Consider the following 23634-nt stretch of genomic DNA (forward strand, 5'->3'; position numbering starts at 1 on the left):
CAATGTAGGTACGCGCCTGTTTATCTTGGTCAATTAAATGACTTGCCACTTAGAAGCTGATTAGACGAACATTTCACTTTTTTACTCTAGAGCATTTTACTTTTGCATGAGATTTTATTTTACGCTCTTGTGCAAAAAAGAAATCTAAAGGCGAAAATTTAAATGCATTCGATCATGAGAAGTGAAAATAAGTACTAGAAAGATGCACAGATAAGTTAGATATTTCGGAAAAATAAATAAAATAATAAAAATAAGTTACGTTTAAGCAATAATCATAAATCCCAATTAATAGAAACGACTTCCTAGTCGAGTCCTAAATTGAAATTATCAATGCTGATTATAATAGGATATTTTCCTTTGTTTGAAAATGTACTTGAAAGTATTGATTTCACATTGTAAAGCCAGAAAACATATAATTTCGCATTTTTTGCTTTAAAAATAAATTAAAACTTCTTTTGTGTCTTATAGAATATCCGCTGAAGTATAACAATACATATGAAGTATGACAGTACATACTAGCTGCGCCCCGGTGTTTCGCTCCCGTGGCAATTTCGGGATAAAAAGTTTCCTATGTATACATTGGTACATCCTCACAAACTTTCGCTTTTTTAATATTATGGGATGATTCAACTTTTAAATATTATACTTGTAAAATATCCTAATAAACTAAACTGAAAATAACAGTATATTTTTTACTCAGACATTTTCCATGAAATTCAAACTCAAAGGGATGGAACTCTTTATAGCAACTATGGTTTGCAACCTTACCGAACCCAAGACTTGGCAATACCTATCATCATGTTAAAAAAAAAACATTCTTCATCGCACGGGCTTGGTTACAGATAAAAGAAAATGGGCTTGGTCTTCATTCTGGAATTCTGGATGAATCAGGATAGTACAGATCAAACCCACCACGCGGATTGATGAGTCGATTACGGTCAATACAGCAGGGATAAACGGCTTCTAACGTGCTTTCCGAACTCGAGGTAATACAATTTCGATCACCCATAATGACCGATCATTGCGAAAGTGACTTAACCGCCACTATCCCAGGCCAAGCGCATTAACCACTACGCCTTCGAGCTACTCCAGCAGTACCTACTAATAAAATAATCACAAGTTTTTTTTGACAAATTAAGAAATTTCTTCTTTCTTCGACTTTCAATATTAATTTCCGATTTTGATAAAATATATCTAAAAACCACCGCATAATAATTACCTATCAATTTTAAAAAAAAAAACGCATCCAAATCGGTTCACCCATTGATGAGCTAAGGTGCCACGTATACAGACAGACAGATATACAGACAAACGCACTTAACGGTCAAACTTATAATACCCATCTTTTTGCGTCGAGGGTTAAAAAGAAATAATCTTGTCCATGCACAAGTAGTATTCTGATTTTAATCTAGATTAGGACTTAAGAATAAGGAAAGTCTTCGTAGAGATTTTATTTATCAAAACTTTGTAACATTATAACAGTGGTCACACTAAAGCAATATAGATGAATATATATAGGGGCAGTTGATCGAGACGTGATTTGTCATTGCTTCAGCATATTGCCAATTGCTGGGCGACTCAATTGCACATTGCACATTTACTCACGAAGATTTTCTTCCAATTAAATGAAATTGTAAATCAGTATCACGTACTAGTCTAATACGTGAGATAGACAAATCTTTGAATTGAGATACAAATAGATCTACAATTTCCCCATGTACAGTAACGGCACATATTAAATTGAGTCATTTAAACCTGACTCACCAGTGTTAGTAGCTAAGTTCGTTAGGTGGGTCAGTTATATCTGGGCCCGACTGTACAAGCAATCCTATTTCTAAATAACCGCAAATAAGACACAAAACCTCAGCTCAAGCTCAAATAACCCAATGCAAAGGTTATTGAACTTCATAATTGTGATCTCTTGCAGTAAGTACCTACTACAAATAAACCAATAACAATTTCAATGGTGTCAACCATGTAAATTGTCTATAACAACCTATTTATTAATACCTGACTAGTTAATTTTATCCTTGAACTAGGTAAGGCATGTCAAGCATACTATTACGTAAGAGTTTTTTTCCATAAACCACAGTTCATATTTTCTAGATCTAGGTCATTATATGTATGAAAAGTCCCAAAACTATTAGTAGTAGAAAATATTATGTTGCGACTTATTGTAAAGTATAATATTTTTACTAGCTACACCCCGGGGCTTCGCTCCCGTGGGAATTTCGGTATAAAAATTACCCTATGTGTTATTCCAGGTTACCTATATTCTAACCGAATACCAAATTTCATAACAATCGATTCAGTAGATTTTACGTGAATGAGTAACGTGCGAAAGTTTGTGTATATGTGTATGTAAATGTATGTTACATTTACATATACATATACACAAACTTTCGCATTAATAAATTAGTGGGATACTACCAGACATGTGGCCAACCTGGTGGAAAGTAGTCACTGCAACCTATGGACGCCAACAACACCAGGGTTGTCACACGCACGTTGCTAACTTTGTGCCCTAGGGTCTTTTATCACAGGACATTGCCTTTCTAATCCATTAAACTGGATCACAACAAAACTTAAATAGTTTAAGAGTTAGGCACCCAGGCAGCTATTGACCTATGTACCAAGATCTACCAAGTGTAATATACATAAAATAGATTTAAAAATACATAGCCATAATATGAGTTAATTTGCGAATTTATCTTCATTTGGTGGTGAAAGTAATTGATTGTGTCTAACGATTTTATGAATCGAGAATTTGCCAAAAAATATCACTATGTAAATTAGCCAAAATTCATAACAAACTTCAATCATGTACAACACGAAACACTAATATTAAAATCACTCCTATTTCAATTTAAGTTATTGTAAAACTCGCATAACATAAATATTTACCTAACATTATCCTATCAATAACATTACGTAGTAAAACAAAATGTATACGAACCCAGCAGGCCATGCATTGTCTAGCCAGTCGGTTTCAGAGTCGAATTATCAAAACAAATTGAGAACATCTCGCAGTTGTTACTCATTCCCGTCCAATCTGTCGGGAGCGGCAGACGCGGCCGATAACAAATTAACATCAACATAACAATTCGTGTAACAACTTGTTGATTGATAAACAAACGGAAGCACGTGCAAGATTTAAGTGATTTCCACAGACGTCATCATTTGCTAATGATGTAACATGGCGCGAAGGCTGGTGAGTAGAACATCAAATTCCCTATTTATTTATTTGGTAATCCATATTAGTCCATATATATATTCTCTTATTAATTATTAAGAGGATACAGTTGCTATTTTATTGTGACAAATATACTTAAAAATATTGAACTAATATTATTTAATGTTTCAAGTCGATCTATTTATTTAAAACCTAAGAGATTTTTAATATTGTAATAACTTAAGACAAAAGGTCCCTTAAGTAGGGACTAAATAAATTAATCGACTTGGTAACATGGAAATCTGGTAGAAAAACTGAGCTGCGAGACTTGGGTCTTTTACAGCATGTTTTTGATTGCTTAATATTGATTTGCAAACTAAATGTTAGATATTTTAGAATTATTACAGTTAGTACCTTCGTAAAAAATACAGGAAAGATGTTTGATAATATAAATGAGGTATAGATTATTATACTTTTACTAATAAAACATACATACTTGGGACAGTGTTATTGAAACTTAACCTAACTTAGTATACCTACTTTACTGATTTCGAACGCAGATGTTTTGTGTTTTCAACACAAACGTACCTGTGGAGCGAGCGCAACAAAAATGGAAAAAAACAATTCGAAAAGAGCCATTGACTTACATTTAACAATTTAAGTTCTGTAAATGTCTTTATGAACTAAGATGTTAATTAATTTCCTCTTTTCTCCCGAAACCCGATTTTCTCTTAAAGTTGAAATTTATATGAAATACTCGGGAGTATTTCAACAGTTGAACAGTCAAACACTGTAAGCGTTCCTAATATTAAATAAATAAATTAGATATTAATGTTTTTGGATGAAATACATTAATATAATTCGGAAAATATCAATGCGGGTAAATCTACTTGTTTATTTTATTACTAAACCACTATCACTACATAAATTAGTTTTGCCATGTTGTAAAATCAATTGTTGTGTAACTAATTATAAATGGAAATTTTAATTAGTAAGTTAAGTAAATATGTCATAAATATCTGATATGAATACTTTTTGCAAATAATAATGAGATGAAAAAATCAGGTTTTTTTTTTTCATTTCATTAAAATTTAAAAACATGTGTGACATGCATAAAAATCCCAATGTGACAAAAATTACAACCCAATTGCGGCATCAGTCATAAGCTTACAACATATTTTTCAAAACTTGTTATCAGTGCTAAAAGGCACGTCTCTTAGTACTTTTATTTTGGATTTTGAAAAAATCTTGGATGCGCCCTTCCTGTTTATGACGTCAATCAAGAGATTAATCACCACAAAGTATACTTACAAAACAATGTAGCCCGCCGCGGATGTCTGTTTCTAAGCTTTTTGATGGATTCTTCAATTTTTTTTTAAATTTTTTTATTAGCTGTTAGAGTCCCACTGCTGGGCAAAAGCCTCCTAACTTCTTCCACGCATTCCTATCCTTTGTGTTCTCTTGCCATTTTTTGTCTAATTTCACAGTTATTTAGGTATTTTATTCCCTATTGGTTTATAAATCTCGTGCGAGGCCAGGCCTAGTCTCTAGTAGAATATATTAGAATTATACATCTACGAGTATTTATATGGGAGTAGGTCGAATCTGATAAAGTACGGTATAGTTCTATTTTTAATACACAACATAAAAGTTTAAATATAATGTATACGAAACTATGTATATAGCCACTACTTACCAATTTATTTTACTTACTGTTTTCAATTAGGAACGGTGCAATGATAATAAAAACGTTGGTGATCCAAACGCTTACGGTGCTTGCTCATCAGACCAATAAAATCTACGATCTACTACTGGTTATTTTAACGACATTTTTATATATTCGTAGGTAATTTTAGTGTCGCTCGGTAAGGCATTTACCGAGCGACACTAAAATGTTTTTAAACCTTTTATCACCCTGTCCCTATAATGTTTTGTCCATTTTATCAGATGTATTATTTTCAATCGGCGTATTATTTAATTATTTTAATGATCATTGTACACTTGAAGACAATTTTGTTGTCTATCTCATAATAATGAAATAATTTATTCGGAAATTAGACCTTCACAAGCACTTTTCACGTTAAATTTTAATTTACATAATAATTCTCGGAGCTATAAACTACTATTTTAAAAAGCTAGAGTTTGTAAGAACACGCTAATCTCTGTAAATTTATACTTATTTGAAAAATTGTAGTTATTTCGGTATTCATAAGGAAGGTTGTAGAAGGAAGGAAGGAAGAAACAGGAAATCCCATGGGAACAAACTCGCAGGCAGTTATGTAGTGAGATGAAACGGAAAAAACTTTTTGCCAAAATCTATCTCTGAATTTGCAAACATAAGCACCTGGGTTTCTTAAACATTCACGTTTTGAATACATAATGAATGAATTAACATTTTTATTGTACAGCATACTATATACAATGAACCAGGTTAAAAAATAACAAATTAATGAGTACAATTGGCGCTCTTATCGCTAAAAGCGATTTCTTCCGGACAATCGATGTTGATTGGAAAACATTTTATAAATCAGTTCACGATATAATAATTATACGGAAATTAATGGAATCTTGCACAAACCTTTTTTATTTAACTATATTTTTATTTATAACTAGCGGCCCGTCCCGGGTTCGCTCAAATAAAAAATGATTTAAAAAGTAGCCTATATTACTCTTGTAGGTTTCGTCTGTGCCATATTTCACCAAAATCGGCCCAGGTAATTTTTGGATATATACAATATTGTGTGTATATATATAGTATTGCAAACAAATACATTTTTTTCTCTATATAATATTAGTATGGATAGTGTATAGAATGGAATATGGAAGTATGGTAGTATCCGGCTATTTTTTTCTTTTTGTTGATATATGGGAAGTATGGATGATAAAATGTAACTCTAATTATACCTACAATAGCCATATAATTCGGTTTATTACGGGCAAACGAGCGTGCGGGGGTGGCTGGATGGCTATGTTACATTTTACTAGGTATTATGCTAATTTAAATACACTAAATAAAACAATAATTTTCAATAAATAAAAAGAATAGTACCTACATTTTACTAAATTCCAGGAACAATAAGTAAAATAATCAATTATGCAAATTCATTCGCGTTTTCCTTTACTACTAAGTAGGTAGGCACACCTATAGGCACAGATAATATAATACTTCCAGTATTATAGGTACCTTTTATTTATTTTTACGTCCGAACTTCCTTACTATACTTAAAAGGTACAATATAAATGATGGAAGTGGGTTGGGCAACTTTTATTTGTATTGACAATGTATTTTAGGCATTTACATTGTCAGATTCGACTCTTTTCACATGTATCCACTATATATATATATGTATATTTGTATGTCAATTTGTACAGTTCTTGCTACACAACCTGGCTTGTCTCGGGTATGAGTGTATCCCACTATTTCTATTAGGTATTTCTATTGATAGATTATTGGACCTAATTCAGACTGATTGTCCCACTATTTCTATTGCTGTCGGCTGCGTCAAAACATTATCACCTCTTACGACGGCGTGCATACAGAAACTATTTTATTTATTGCCTGTTTAGATAAAACCTCTTGATCATGTAATATAACCACCTAAACTTTTCTCAGGAATCTCACTAACTATTAGTGAATCGAACAAAAATCTGTCCGGTAGTTTTTAAGTTTGTCGCATTCATATAGACGCAACAGGACTTCTTTTTATATTATACGTAAGGATTATTAATTACTATACAAAGTTACTACTTAATAGTAAATTTTAGGATAACACTGGAGTTATATTTCGCATTTTAATATTTTGTAGTTCACACATTTCTTGAAATTAACGTATAACTAACAATAACTTTTTACCATTTTACTTATTTACAAAATTAAATACCTACTTTGCGTGTCTATCAAACTAGTACATATAATAAAAACATACTGCTGAGCCTTCTATTAGGTGGAGTCGGTTAAAAACTAGTTTTCCCGCTTCTACCTGGACATCACGTGACGAGGATTGCTCATTGCACAAAAAGCTGTTATGATGCCGGTAATGCCGATAGGAATGAAGTTTATTTTCAACTTACATTATTATTATTATACTTAACTAGTAGTTTGTCCCGGTTTCGCTCGGATAAAACTATCATAAATTATCACTAAAACCTTTCTCACGAATCACACCCTTAGTGAAAACCGTACAAAAATCCGTCCGGTAGTTTTTGAGTATATCGCGTTCATACAGACAGACAAACGCGGCGGCTTCTTTTTATAATACATAATGAGACCGGGGTACAAATAAGTAGACTAGTGCCTTACCGAGAAGTTTTAGGTACTAGTAGAACTACGACATATGAGATAGAGCGTGAAGAGGTAACAAACAAACTTACTTTCATTTATAATACCAGCTGCGCCCCGGGAATACGCTCCCGTGGGAATTTCGGGATTAGAAGTACGCTTTGTGTTATTCCAGGTTATATTCTACCCGTGTACCAAGTTTCATAATCGGTCCAGTAGATTTGGCGTGAAAGAATAACAAACGTACATACGACACACATCATCATTTTCGCATTTATAATATTAGTAGGATTAGTAGGGATTAATTAATTTCCACAAAATATCATCGAAGTGTACGAAGGTACAAGTAACTTAAATGTTTACACATTCGCTTTGACCTTTGCTACATTTACTTACTTACGTATCAGTACACAAATCAATGTTTGTGTAAGTACCTACACAATACTCGACCAGCAATATGTTGTGTCAATGTTTTCTAAATAAGACCACAGCCTATGTGTTAATCACATTTATGTTTCCTAAATAGTACCGACCAGTAGCACGGTAGGTATGTTAAGTACTCACTACGTACTAGAAGTAAGCCTATTGGTAATTTTAAAGTGAAGTGTAAATTACTAAGAAGGAGTAACTATGTTTTTTTTAAATTAAATTTTCGTTTTCATGTTGATGAAAATATGCAAGAAAATTTTATAATGTGCCAGCGTTTCTTCTACCGCGCTGATTGTAAAAGTCAGTGAACAGAAACTGATATAAAATAATCTCTTTTCAAAAATGAGACACAAGATCTATATTGCATATATTGCTTTCAATGTGTGACAAACAAATTCATGACCGTGCAGTAAACCTTTGTGGAGTTCTCACTTCTGGAGCCGTTCCTGGGCACACTATCAGGTCATGCTTATCATAATAATGCATTGTCATCCAAACTAATTGAAAGCTTGTAAAATAGATTTCTTTCTATCTATTTTACAAATTCTAGTCGAATTTCTATTCGACTTATAGGCTAGCTATCACAAAACTTTTTCCACTGAACAAGTCGAATAAAATGATTTATGTGAAATGGATATTTTTACATGAATAAATCGGTTATCCAATTAAACATGGCTGTCGAACTTCGCATCTCTTAGCTCTGTCGTCCCCCTAATAAAGATGTGATGCAATGAGAGAAAGAGAATGATTGTACGTACTTAGGTTATTGTTTTTTACGCAAATTTTCTGTCATGTAATAGAGTTTCTAAGTTCTATAGCAAGTTATTGTAAGCGTTTGCCCGCGCAGAAACAACAACAAAAACTATTATTCACTATAAGTAACAATTTCATTTTTTTTAAAGTTCCTTTTTTTTCAGGTAATTCTCATGATATGTGCAGTGATATTGTCGCATGAAGTAACAGGTTTCGTACTGCTGTCCTCTAATAAAACAACGAAGCAAGAGAATATTAGAGAAAAACAGACAGTTCCTGCACAGAAAATATCGAATGATTATAGAAAATATAACTTTATAATAACAACATATTTATAGTTATCGTAGATACATAAATACTCTATTTTTATTTTTATTAAAAATCTATGTTACTAATGGCTGTGATTTGGATTTGCCCTATACCTACACATTTAAAAAAATTAATGTTCTATTCTTGTCAAATTTACTCAACAGTTGAATCAGTTATATGTAGGGTATGTTAAAGGGTGTCGCTGCTATTGAATAAATTAGTTAAGAAATGTATTTATAATTTTTATTTTCAATTTTGGCCGCCGGTTATAATCCTTGCCATTCTGCTCTGCAACTACTTGTGTATAAAAAAATACTTTGAGGTCGAAAAACATGATATGAAAGTGAATCTGCCAGAAAAACAGTCGTTAAAGATTACTAATTAATAGTTGAATGGTATATTTTGTTATAAGGCTTGATTGGGAATAAGTATTTTTATGTCAGAAGAGGTGAAGAGGTTAGAAATGCAATTTCGACATAGTCAAAATGATTTGTACAAATGTATTTCTCGTAAGTATTATTTAATAGGTAACCAAAGAGAAATACTTAAAATCTTAATTAATCCTATATGTACCTAAACTAATTCTGCATGATTTTTATCCTAAAATACTCAGCATCAGCCGTAAAGGAGTCGATGATTTTTCGCTAGAAAAAAGAAAATGCAAGTAAAACTCAGATGAAAAGTCTTCCTTCTAGGAAGTCTGAACATACTTATGTTCCATTCTTCAATCTCCATGTCCAGTCCAACAAAGTGCAATTCTTGGACCAGATGCAATAAAAAAAAGTAAGTTTAGTATTATATCTACCCTGGACTCCAAGTGCTCCGTTCGACGATGCTCTATAGCTATCTAAGAGGAAGCTTCCGTAAAACCACTCATATATGAGAGAGGGGAGAGTTCATTCTAATACTAATCCTATCCCACTAATATTATAAATGCCAAAGAAGTAGGTACCTACTGTTCTCATGGGCAATATACACAGGCGAATCTGCAAGAAAAACTTGTTAATGATATTTGTTTTTGTATCACATTAGCAACCGCTTGTTTTCCGTAGGAGTAGTAGAGACCTCCACTCTAGCGATATAGGTAGGTACATTCCTAAGAAATATAATTTCTAGGATTACAAGGCGTTTAACATCAAGAGTAGACTAGAATGCCATTCGCGGAATCAAGTTGGCAGTTTGTGAAGGGTGTCGTCTCAATGTTTTTAATTATCTACAGCCTATATATTCTGATGCCTCTAGTTTCTGTCCGCACTGGAATGCTTACTCGGTAATTACCTATTTTTGCCGTACATTGCTTAGTTTTTCCTTGCGTTGATATAAAGCTCACATTAAAACTTAGCAGTAGTGCACTTAGCAGAAGTGCACCCAAATAGTGTTGGCTTGATGTCGTCAAGGATGAAAGTCCTGCCGATGCCCTGACGAGACTGACAACTACGATTACAGAAGACCGAACGAAATGATAAAGAAAAAGTAGGAAAGTCGACCCTGGGCTTCTACGCTATATAGAGGAAACACCCGGGAACACCCGGGGAAACGCTCAGATGAAAAGACTTTATACAAAAAACTAAATCGCTCTCTTTTGCATCAGGAGTTAAAATGAGCACAGCCATTTATGACATCAGGTTAATAATAAAGCCATGTTTGTCCGGCCGATAGTAAACAGTTTCAAATGTTTCAATTGATGAAGAGAACGCATTGAGTCTTATTAGACAAACACATCTTGTTCTGTTTAATAAACATTACTCATTCAGCTGTTTGTCTTTAGTTACAATGTTTAAATGCTATTATTTTATAATTAAAAGACTTCAAAAAGCAATTCTTATTCATCACGTACTTTTTTATCATTATCTACGTGGGATAACACTGGTACTTTTGAATTATAAAATATGAAAATTATTTTTGTGAAACATTATAATGTGTACATATATAACTTATGCTACTTACTATATACTACGCCATAGTATAAGTTATCGTAAGATATATAGATAATGTAATTAACATAAGAATAAAGGAGTTTAACAAGAACATGGCTATCCTGCCTTTATATGTATTTAACGCTATCTAATGTACTAGGTACTCTATAGGTACTTTTCTAATAGTGACTGTAATAAACAATGATGTGGTGTCATGGTGAATCGTATTTTTTTCCTAGTTTAACCATTTGACCACACGATTGATAGATTTTTTCAGCTTCAGAATTGTAACGTTATCCTTGACGGAGGTGTCATTATATTTTTATTCATATTTTTCAAATTACTTACAGATCATTAACCTAACACATAATAAAGTTTGTCTGCTCGTGATTTGAACACTGGAAGCGGATGACGACGTTAAAAGCGTTCATCTGAACCATACCGTTTACATGTCAATTAGACCATTTATCTAATTGACACGTAAACACTTGGTCTCACAAAAAACTGGAATAATTAAGAATGAGAACATGGAGACCGCGGAGAACATTTCATTTACATTATTAAACTTCATGTCCACTTCTAATTCTTGTTAATAAATGTTGTGTAAATATGTGTGTGTATTTTATTTTATTTCTATTTAATTTGCACTTCAATTTTCTATTTCTCACATCTTATTATCATAATGTCAAAGCGTTTATCCCTTGTCACTTTGTACGACACTCACGGGAGAATATGAAGTTGACGGGAACCACAATGGGTAAGATTAATGAGCTAAGGTTAGACTGTACAGTACAATAGAAACATCAGTTTATCTTCCCTTATTTATTCATAACATATCGTCCCTATTGCTTGAGAATCATACACACGGATCGTCAGCACGGCGACGAGTGGACGGCATAGGTTCCTTATACCTCTGCATCGAGCGGATACACGCTTTCGCTGAAGCGCTATACGTGTCCATATACTCTGTCCGACCGGGGAAATCTGTGAACCAAATCTGGATGGACTTCGGAGCAACTCCCGTGTGAACTGGGCCTGGAGGGTTTATCGTCGGTCTGACCACTGGAGGATTGTCAGTGAAGTGAGTCGGATCCTTGTAGCACCGCAACATGCCGAGGCGATTACTCTCCATTGGAATAGGCGCGGGGGACTGGGCAGCCGCCATGATTGTTCGATAGTCGGTTTGTGGGAACGCTGTAAAGAAGTTAGTAAATCATTATAAGTGATAATATTTCACTGGTGCAAAAATGTACAGCTCGACCCAGGGCGTGGTCGCTGCCTAATACTACTATGACTGGATTACGTCAATTATTTATACTATTGCTAATATTATAGAGAAAATATATGCAGTTCTGTTTTTTTTTTGTAATGAATAATCTCAAAAACTATTAGACCGATTTGAATAAAATTGGGCACAGAAACAGAGAAAGCCTTCAGGCTACTTTATTATTATGATTTTACTCGAGCGAAGCCGGGACGGGCCGCTAGTAGCATATGAATAAATTGATATTCGCTGCATTTCTCGTAATTCAACCCACCCAATTAGGAGCAGATAAGAAAATTAAAATTGTTTTTTGTCGCTTATCAGGTCCCACTGCTGGGCAAAGGCCTACCCTTTCTGTTTCCAACCACTTCTATCCCTTGCCAGTTGTTACTAAAATAAATTCCCTTCAGACCGCAAATTTTCAACTTCTAATATGCAAAAACAGTCTTACATCTCTTTTTAAACGTGGCTTGGTACATCGTTATCATTTTACTGTCTAGATCATCACAGGGGTGGTCCAGTATGTCGTTAGTAACGTCCACCATCTGAAAAGGGACATTGATTAATAAATTGATTAATAAAACTACTCATAATTGTATGGAATTATATGCCAATCTGACTCATATAGGAAAATATTGTGAGGTGATGTCACCTTGTTTATAGATGGCTTGTTGATAGATGGCTACCGCGCGTGATGGAGAAAAACGTGGTACCCTGAGTAACGGTAAGGAAGAAACTGGTAAAACACCCAAACGAGAGAAAATGATACCGACACGAAATATAACTCATTCAACTTATTCAACCCAATGAATATTTTGACAGCTGATACAATGCAACAAATCGCGTTATACCATCCGTGGCGTAGTGGTCACCACGCCCGTCTGTTACCTATCTGAGCCAAATCCGATCTGGAGAAGTGTTGTTCTTCAGATCCATTTTTTTAAATAGATAAATACCTATAAATACATATTTAGGTAAATACCTATTTAAAAAAAATGGAAAAACATAGTATAGTCGAGGGCAGATAAACCTACCCTAATTAACGTGCTACCACAGGAGGGTGAAGTGTATCTGCTCCCGACTGTACGTGACATCAAACCTGTCTTCTGAGCTGTTCGTAGTCATGGCACAGCTTCTGCTCCTTCTCCAGCAGTTGCTTGTACTGCTCCACTCGTGGGGAGTAGGAGTGCGCGTCACAATGACAGTAGGGGGCCACGGGCGCAGGCCGCACTGTCGGCGCGGCTGACGGCGTCGGAGGCTCGCATGGCCTGGACACATTTATTTTAGTTATTAGCTCTTTAAGTACTACACATATTTATTAAATATACCTATATCAGACAATTCGAGGAGGGCCGCCTGCGTTGGTACGGCCACGTCTTGCGTTGGCAAATTACTTGAGAAAAATCGGCATCTCTGAATTTCCCTATGTGTGGAGATAGCTTTAAAAATATCTGCAAGTTTTATTATATAACTCATAGACATAGGTATTTGCTATTGTAACACAACAAGCCCGCCTCAATGACGTCAGCGAGCCGGTTGACCAGCAGCGCGCCGCCAGTGAGACACCACCGCCCCGCCGCACACGTCGCCGAGTAGCCACGCGCATATAAATAGAAATTCTGCGCGTAGCTCGCCAGTCTGCGTTGGCGTGCAATCGGGACGGTTCTCGCATCGACTTAGGTCGGTCACTTACTTGCCCGTTCGTGCGCTCAACATAGGCTGCCCGCGTATGATCGACTGATGTGTTGGTTCGCTAGCGAACTGCATAGCGGGCGATTGTATGCGAAAACTCTAAGACTCCCTATCTTGATAAATTGTTGTATCCCCTTTTCGTAACTTACATTCATATTACACATTGTTAAATAATTTCTTTGTCCTAATAAATGTCTGTTGTTTTATCGTGGGTTTAAGTTAAATATCTCCCCTATTTAGTTTACCCCTCTTACATCTGGCGTCCCAACTGGGGCTTGACTTTGTTGTCACTTTTTTTCCTCTACCCTATTGTAATTTTTTTTTTCTCTTTTCTATTCCTCCGATATAAGTACTTTCTTTTAGTCTTATTTACTTTCTTTCTTTTATTACTTTGTGTAAATATATTTTGCACACATTATTTATTTAACTACCCACATAGATACTTTTGTTTCCAAAATTGATAAAAACTTTTATAATATTTTACCAAGACGAAGTCCTCGTCTTATTTCTAATATGGCTAACGTAAGCTTTTCCGACGGACAGTTCCGTGAACTCCTTGGGGTTTTAGCTACTAGAAATGATCTTACAAGTAGCCCTAAGGGTGGTAGCTTCGCATCGTCCACTGCCCGTTATGATGGTACTCGTGATGCTGCTACAGTCGAAGCTTTTCTTTCTACGATAAGCACCTACAAGAAAATCGAGTCCATATCTGACCAAAGCGCCATTGTAGGACTTACACTCCTATTAGTAGGAGAGGCCGCTGTATGGTGGCTTGGAGTTAAAGACGATATTACCTCTTGGACAGAGGCTATAGCATTGATTCGCACAACGTTTGCACCGAAACGGCCAGCGTATAAGGTGTATGAGGAAATCGTCAGCGTGAAGCAGGAGAACCCAAGAGGCATAGAGTTCTTCGTTGCCAAGAAGAGAGCCCTTATGTCCGAATTGCCGAAGCCAAGCCTTACTTCATCGCAATGCCTAGACCTTCTATATACATCCCTGCACATTGTCATAAGAGACCGTATTCCTAGGGATTCGGTCAACTCATTTGACGAGTTTTTGGTGAAAGCTCGGCAAGTCGAAGAAACTCTCTCTGAACGGTCAAGAGGCAAGCCAAATTTTACTGCACCGCAAACAGGGAAGAGGCCTAGATGCACATATTGCCGATCATATGGTCACTTGGAGAATGTCTGCCGTAAGAAGGAAGCAACCAAAGAAACTTCATCAGAAACGACGACGTCTAAGCAAGAACCGACAGCTAGTTCTTCTAATAAGCCGCTCAATAAAATAACGTGTTACGGATGTGGTGCACCAGGAGTCGTGAGAAGTCGTTGCCAGACCTGTAACAAGAACAAGGTTGGAGCCGTCGATGTCGGATTTTATGCAGTAAATCCCAGCCTGGTTGCAATATCGAGACTGCGACCTACAGTCAATATCAGCATTTGTGGTATTCAAGGACGAGCACATCTAGACTCCGGAGCTAAATTAAGTGTTGCATCGACAACTCTGCATCGAGTGCTAGAGAAGAACGGCGTCAAGTTCATGCTCGAAACAGCCAACATCACACTAGCAGATGGGTTGCGAAGGCGACAAAAGATACGGCGGGCAACGGTTCCGGTAACTTTGGAAGGGCGCACCATTGACACCACCTTTATTGTACTTCCCGAGTCAGCAGACAATAGAACACTCTTAGGAGTTGATTTTATCCAAGATGCAAACATTGTGCTAAACCTGCCACAGTTACTATTTCACTTTTTAGAAAACCCTGGAAAGAAATATAACCTCCTAAATGAGGATGAGGATGTTGCAGCAGTATCTACCGTAGAAGCAGATGTGAACTCAACTGAATCCGTGTTGTCAAAACTCGCTGAGATGACATCATTAGAAAAGATGGTGAGCCCCATGATAATGACTCCATCCCCGACGAAAATCCCGGAAGAGGAAACCGCCATGGCTGACTCATATGGACCTCTTTTCCTAATCAACTCTACTCCTCCGAGTACACCACCAAGATCGTCTGCTACACTCAATGGGTACTCGCCAAGATTCGTCGGATCGCTATTTCGAGATACACAGATGAATATTAATAACGCCGAAGTAGAATTATCACCACGTAGTAGAAATATGTTTGGTCCGAGCATTGACCTTGCTATGGTTGGGGTAGAAGGTATGAGAAGTCTTACTGAAGACCAAAACATGAAGTTAAACGACCTTCTGCAAAAACATACAGCCGTTTTCACTCCCAACGGACAGCCAGCCAGTTTAGTCGAGCATAGCATTAACACAGGAGATCACAGACCAATAGCAACAGCACCATATCGACTATCAGCTCAACGCAAGGAGATTTTGCGCAAAGAGATCGAGCAAATGCTGGATGAAGGTATTATCACGCCATCAAAATCCCCGTGGGCGGCACCAGTTGTGATGGTCCCCAAGAAGAATGGAGAAGTAAGAGTGTGCGTAGATTATCGCCAGTTAAATAGTGTAACTGTAGCAGATGCATACCCATTACCCAGAATCGATGATTTGCTGCATGAAGCCAAACCTACTCCATACATGTCGTCCTTAGATTTAAAGGCGGGATACTGGCAGATTAAATTAAGAGATGAAGATCAGGAGAAGACTGCCTTCGTGACTCCGTTTGGCCTTTACGAATTTAAAAGAATGCCTTTCGGATTGCGCAATGCTCCCGCTACGTTTCAAAGGTTTATCGACAGATTAAAACTACAATTAGATGGAGTAAATTTACTTGCTTATCTCGATGACATAATTCTTCTGTCACCCTTCTTTGATCAACATATGCAAGATCTCAACGCCCTGTTTCAGCTTCTGAAAGAACATAATGTCGTCGTCAATAGGAAGAAATGTCGGTTTTGTCAGAACCAAATCACATACCTTGGACATATAATTACGGAAAATGGCTTAAGCACTGACCCGACAAAAATATCAGCCATAACAGAATTACCACCACCAAAGAACGTGCGACAAGTGCAGTCGTTTCTACAAACTTGTTCATGGTATCGCCGATTTGTAGCAAACTTCGCGAAAATTGCTTATCCTCTCACTCAACTGACGAAAAAGGATGCAGCCTGGGTATGGAACGCTGAACAAGAGAACGCTTTTACTGAATTAAAGGAACGTCTAACAAGTGCGCCTATTCTACAACAAGCAGATATCACTAAACCTTTTGTAGTGAAAACAGATGCCAGCGCTTATGCCATTGGGGCTGTTCTGGTCCAGGGGGAGGGACCAGAAGAACACCCGGTAGAATACGCCAGTAGACTGCTGACCAAGGCGGAGAGAAACTATTCTACTACTGAACGAGAAGCATTGGCAGTAGTATGGGCGATATCAAAATTTAGAGGCTACATAGAAGGATCTTCGCTGGTGGTAGCGACTGACCATCAAGCTCTGAGATGGTTAATGTCCATCAAGTCTCCTACAGGGCGACTGGCACGATGGGCCTTACAACTTCAGCCTTATAACCTGAAAATAGAATATGTGCCAGGAAAAACCAATGTTGTCGCCGATAGCCTGTCCAGACCTCCGTGCTCTGAAGAAGTTGAAAATGTGCAGGTCTGCGTGGTCTCTGTTGACTTACCTCGGCGATCGGGAGCAGATATAAGGCTGGAACAACGGAAAGATCCCGAGCTAAAGAAAATCCTGGACGCGCTTGAAAAAACCCAAACAAGATGAAGATGGAATATATTGGTCTAACAAGGGATATTTTGTGAATAGCGGCATGTTACATCGCTATCTACAAGACAATGATAAAGACACCGCCCAGTTAGTCATACCTCAGCATGAAACATCGGCTATATTAAAACATTACCACGACCATCCGACAGCTGGTCATTATGGAGCGGAGAAAACTTTTCAACGTATATCTGCAAGATATTACTGGAAAGGAATGAGAAAGGAAATAGAGAAACATGTTAAAAACTGCATCAAATGTTTACGGTATAAACCAAGCAATCTGAAACCTGCCGGTTTATTACAAACCACTCCTATGAACCAAAGATTTGAGACACTATCTTTCGACCTATTTGGACCACTCCCACCTACTACAGACAATATGACTTGGATTTTCATTGTTGAAGATTTTGCTACTCGATGGGTGGAACTATTTGCCTTAGAACAGGCAACGGCCGACGCTTGTGCCACGGTGCTGCTAAATGAAATATTCCTGCGTTACGGAATACCACGACGACTAATTAGTGATAATGGAACACAATTCGTTAGCTCTGTAATGCAAAAACTAACCTTTTGTCTCGATATCAACCATGCATTCATACCAGTTTACCATCCAGAGACAAACCCAGTCGAGAGACGGAATCGAGATTTAAAGACACAGCTTGCAATTCTTGTTGAAGATGATCATCGCTCATGGGCAGAGAAACTTCCTAACATACGTTTTGCCATGAACACGGCAAACTGTCTTAGTACCGGACATACACCCGCATACCTTACCTTCGGTAGGGAATTAAGAACAACAGATGATATCACTCACGATGTCCGCCAAATAGCTTTAAATGAAAACTTCGTTCCCGAAATAACACCTAAACTAATTCTGTTAATAGATGTGTTAAGAAAAGCCAGAGAAGTACAAGAAAACCAGGAAGAACGAAGAAAGAAGTTCACCGATGAACATCGGCGACCAGCCCCTGCGTACCAGCCTGGTGACTTGGTGATGGTGGCTACCAACTTCCTGAGCAACGCAGCGCGCTACCAATCTGCAAAGTTCGCACCGCGAAGGGATGGTCCATACGTCATTCTGCGTCAAAATGGGCCCTGTTCTTATGAAGTCGCTCAACCAACAGAACGTAAACCTCTGGGTATTTATCATGCTTCTGCGCTGAGCCCCTATCAAGGCTCAGCCTCTCCTTTACCTAATCCTGAAAGACCTTTGCGCAGACGGGGCCGCCCGAGAAAGCAAGCCACTACAGCCGAAACAGCAACTGGTCCTCGTGTCGGGCCGCCTACAGGACCAGAGGGGGAGACTGTAACACAACAAGCCCGCCTCAATGACGTCAGCGAGCCGGTTGACCAGCAGCGCGCCGCCAGTGAGACACCACCGCCCCGCCGCACACGTCGCCGAGTAGCCACGCGCATATAAATAGAAATTCTGCGCGTAGCTCGCCAGTCTGCGTTGGCGTGCAATCGGGACGGTTCTCGCATCGACTTAGGTCGGTCACTTACTTGCCCGTTCGTGCGCTCAACATAGGCTGCCCGCGTATGATCGACTGATGTGTTGGTTCGCTAGCGAACTGCATAGCGGGCGATTGTATGCGAAAACTCTAAGACTCCCTATCTTGATAAATTGTTGTATCCCCTTTTCGTAACTTACATTCATATTACACATTGTTAAATAATTTCTTTGTCCTAATAAATGTCTGTTGTTTTATCGTGGGTTTAAGTTAAATATCTCCCCTATTTAGTTTACCCCTCTTACACTATGAATATTGAAAAGGAGAAATATACGTACTTTCCTACTACAGGTTTTGGAAATGGCCATTGATATTCAACGTGTGTAGTTGTAGAGAAGTCCATCGCGTTTTCTGAGAAAAAAAACAAATTGTCTAAGCACTATTATATACTAAATCGATTAATACTAATCAGTAAGTAGAAACCGTACACCTCATACTGATTAGTGTAAGTTATCCCTCTCAATGACTACCATTCAGTAATATTGAAAAGAGGCTTTTAGGCCTGCATGATTGCATCAGACATAGGCAGAATTATTTAAATTGAGTAAATATACGTTTCATGCTTATTTATCGACGTAGTACCTAATGTACTTAGCAATATCAAGGATAGTAACGATACATTTTCGTAGATACTTTGGCAGTGAGAAACACTATAATATACCTATTACTATTTCAAGGAAGCTGGGTTCAATATTTTATGTATTTTTTGCAGTCACCGTCTGGATCCGGAACTACACCATCTTAAGTACCTATTAAGTTGATTATTAAATAAATACCTAGATGTTAGTGACCGATTTCCCAATAGTTTCTCGTAGACACAAACTTATCCCTCGTTTTAAATGTATAAACCATTAGTCTGTCGTTATAAAATCGACCTTACCTTAGATTATGCTAATGTTTTTTAGATTTATTATTACTAATTTTGCCAAATGACACCCTACATAATTTAAAATTGCTTTTGAAGCCAAAAATTTGATCTGCTCTAAGATTTCTTCAAGGAGGGAAGATAAAAACATTTTTGATGGTTTTGCGTTTTTTTAATGATTGTCAGAAAATGTCACATATAACCATGTAGGTTCCGAGATTCCCGGCTAAGGATAAATGTGATGAATGGTGGTCACCAAAAAAGAGTTAGGCCATCAGACTTTATGGCCATATGTAGGTACCTACTAACTGCATGCAACAATAATACTAAAGTTACAGATCTGGAATTAGTAGGTACTCGTACTTATTAAATCCATGGTTACAGATTATTTGAACTGTAGCTAGCTTTTGGTGACTAGGTAGGTATAGCTATGAAAACGTAAGAAAATATTTAAATAATAATGAGAGTTTGATCTCCCTAAAAAGTGGGCGCCTAAATCTAGCTAATGCTAGCCAAATCGATGTTAGTCATCGAAGAATATATGTTTTGAGATACGTGCTATGTATGATGCAAGTATATTTTCTCGACCTATTCATAAAAACTAACATATATACCTAGGTTAGGGGTACCAACAAAAATGGATAAGCATCATTGCATAGGTAGCAAAAAAATATTTATGGATTGAATGACAGAAAACATTGCGGTGTTGCCAGTTTTTAAATTATAATCTACTACCTATTGATATTGCCATATAAAAAAAAACATTTTATAGAAAGTTGTATTTTTTTAAAAGTTCCAAATATGATATACTCAGCAGATATGATGACTGATGGATGACATTAAGGGCTAAAACGCACTAGCGGCCTGCCGCGATGCGGTATGCCGATGCGGCAGGTCGCAGCATATACGGTCAGCCGTAACGGCACGCCGTATTCCGGCTAACCGTATGGTCTTGGCTCACTGCGGTCTGCCGCAATCGTCAGTGCTTCTAGAAATTTTGCACATGATGGACGTTGAGGAAGTTGCGGCAGTCATTTATTTATATCATCGTAGAAAATATCGTCAAAAAAATAAACATAGATTTTGGATACATCCTCTATTGGTGACACGACATGACGGCAAAGAGTTTAATATTTTTATTTCAAACCTAAAGAAATTTGAAGATAAGTTCTTTGGATACACTAGGATGTCAGTAAAATCGTATGAAGAATTATTAACAAAACTATATTTAAATATTCGTGGCCAGGATACACGATTTCGGATATCTATATCCCCGGAAGAAAAGCTCATTATAACCATCAGGTAAGAAAACAATATATTAAGTTGAATCACATTTATTTAAGGCACATAGAAATAGAATCACATTAACAAAAAATCTACGGTGAATTAAACAATTCAGACATCAACGAAGCGTCGTCTTGGCTAGCAGATTCCTGAGTTGCCTCTTCAGTTGTATCCATTGAGTGCGTGGATGTACCTGGTAGATTTTGACGGTGTTGGTAACCTGTAGTTGTGGGTTCTCTATTATTGAGTCTACTCTCATACCCTCGGCCAGTGTAGTCACTATCAAGTGTTTGATATCCTCTTCCAGCATATTCACTTTCATACATATGGTTTCGATACCCTCGATCAAATTGCGTACTATAATGAAATGATGGTTGTTGAGCATTTCTAATAGCTCTTATGATTTCACATCTCGCTTCCAATTTATTGGATTCTGGAATTTTTTTGAACTCTCTTAAAAGGGATAACAAAAACAACTTGTCTTCGTCATTTTCCATTTCTTTTTTATACTCCAAGTTTTTGTTCAATACTGATACTAATTGTTGTCCAATAACGTCTTCATTATTACTTTTTTTCTTTTTTTTCTGACTAACTAAATTCTGTGATGTTTCATATGGGCCATCATGGTCTTGGGAAAGATTGTTGGCAATGTCTGACTCTGTCTCATTTACCATAGTAGAGTCCTTTAAGAATAATAAAATATTATAATAGGTATATGGGCTTTTATGTTTGGCACCTGAACCGCTTTTCATGTTTTTCATATTTTTCGAAGCTTTTACAAAACTATCTTTAATATTCCGCCATTTTTTCATAAGTACTTTACCTGTAACAATAACCATTTAAATTAATAAAAAAATAATTATGTTTTTAGATATTTGGCAACCGGATGTACATTCGCTGAACTACATTACACATTTCGAATTGGTGCGAGTACAATAGCTGAATTTGTTCGTGAAGTATGTTCGGCAATATGGTTACTGTTAAAAGAATCTTGTTTACCGAAGCCATCTCAACAAAGATGGCTAGATATTGCAAAGGGTTTCTCTACAAGAGCTAATTTTCCGAATTGCATTGGGGCTATAGATGGGAAACACATACGGGTAATAAAGCCGTGCCATAGTGGATCCATGTACTACAATTATAAGCAGTTATTTTCCATTATACTTATGGCTATATGCGACAGTAACTACAAATTCATAACAATAGATGTCGGTGCTTGTGGCAAATTTGGAGACTCAGCAGTTTATCAACACTCTAACTTTTACAAAAAAATGATAGCAGGAGAACTTGAGATACCAGAATCAGTACCCATATCACAAGTAAATACTATTCCAATGCCATATGTTTTAGTAGGCGATGAAGCCTTTCCCTTATCCACGAACTTAATGCGACCTTATGCAAAACCAAAAAATTCTAATTTAAACACTACTAAGAGAATATATAATTATCGGCATAGTAGAGCACGGCGATATGTCGAATGTTCGTTTGGAATACTGAGCAATAAGTGGCGTATATTCCATAGACCTTTAAATGTGGATATTAGTTTGGCTACTGATATCATCAAAGCATGTTGCATTTTGCATAACTACGTTCGAGACAGAGACGGTTATAACTATGAAGATACTTTAACATGTTACATGTCGCCTGATGTACCAGAAACTCCGAGAACATATAATCGAATAGGTAATAATATCGCTGAAAGAATTCGTGACTCTTTCGCTCAGTATTTTGAACATGAAGGTAAATTGGAATGGCAAGAAAAATATATATAAGTAAATATAATGGCATTAATCCGCAAAATCGCAGGAAATTGCGAATAAAAAGTAGGTATGATGATTGTAACATTGTAACCATGATTAATAAATAACGTAACTTACCGAGTTCTTTCTTTTCTTCCGATGTATCATCTTCCTTTGCATATATATTAATCATTTCCTCCCAACATTTTAACTTTTTATTTCTGTCTGCATAATCAGCGCATTTGCTATCCCATATTGCGGGGCGTTCTTTTATTTCTAAAATGAACTTTTCTGTATCAAAATCCATGACGCGCACGAGTAGCGTCTAGCGCGTGAAACAAGCGACGACGGACTGGCGGGCGGGACGCGGCGTTTGCGACTACCGCGCCGAGTGCGTGGTGGGGATGCGGTGCGCCGCATCATTCAACCGGCGCGGCTCGTCGCAGCTCCGGAACAACCGGAGCGGTTGACGGCTGGCCGCAAATCAGTGCGTCGTTATCGTGCGGTTTCATGTACTAATCGATGTGCGGCCTACCGCAACGGCACGCCGCATGGCGGCCAACCGCTAGTGCGTTATAGGCCTAAAACATAACGGTATTGTTAGTTTTAAAATTATTAATTACTACATTTTTTTAAATGAATAGCAAATTTCTGTAAAATATATTTTTTTGAAATGGCAAAACAATTGGTAATATTTTAGAACTTTAAAACTGGCAACACCGCTA

The 23634-nt window shown here is 37.0% G+C and overlaps 2 protein-coding genes and 1 long non-coding RNA gene across 7 annotated transcripts; 2 read left to right on the top strand and 1 right to left on the bottom strand.

The window, feature by feature from the left end:
• The first annotated feature begins 1911 nt into the window (after positions 1-1911).
• On the top strand, positions 1912-11445 carry LOC128678687 (uncharacterized). Of its 5 annotated transcripts, none has more exons than XR_008405664.1 (4): positions 1912-1926; positions 2994-3211; positions 8798-9451; positions 9556-11025. It is a non-coding gene; the product is annotated as an uncharacterized LOC128678687 (long non-coding RNA). The 5 variants fall into 5 exon arrangements; XR_008405665.2 differs by lacking the exon at positions 1912-1926 and adding an exon at positions 11209-11445 and having other exon boundaries at positions 2978-3211; positions 9556-10212; XR_008405667.2 differs by lacking the exon at positions 1912-1926 and adding an exon at positions 11209-11438 and having other exon boundaries at positions 2983-3211; positions 9556-9725.
• Positions 11446-11665: 220 nt separating this feature from the next.
• Positions 11666-20078, bottom strand: LOC128678684 (uncharacterized). The gene is made up of 5 exons (XM_053760407.1): positions 19902-20078; positions 19300-19372; positions 13222-13390; positions 12574-12667; positions 11666-12052 (listed from the first exon to the last, which is right to left on the bottom strand). The coding sequence occupies exons 2-5, from the start codon at positions 19362-19364 to the stop codon at positions 11715-11717; spliced, it is 666 nt and encodes a 221-aa protein (XP_053616382.1). The 5' UTR covers positions 19365-19372; positions 19902-20078; the 3' UTR covers positions 11666-11714.
• Positions 20079-20732: 654 nt separating this feature from the next.
• On the top strand, positions 20733-23498 carry LOC128678679 (uncharacterized). The gene is made up of 2 exons (XM_053760398.2): positions 20733-21188; positions 22042-23498. Exons 1-2 carry the CDS (start codon positions 20833-20835, stop codon positions 22940-22942), a joined length of 1257 nt encoding a protein of 418 aa, XP_053616373.1. The 5' UTR covers positions 20733-20832; the 3' UTR covers positions 22943-23498.
• Positions 23499-23634: the final 136 nt, after the last annotated feature.

Source organism: Plodia interpunctella, chromosome 20 (assembly GCF_027563975.2).
Source record: "Plodia interpunctella isolate USDA-ARS_2022_Savannah chromosome 20, ilPloInte3.2, whole genome shotgun sequence".
NCBI lineage: Eukaryota > Metazoa > Arthropoda > Insecta > Lepidoptera > Pyralidae > Plodia > Plodia interpunctella.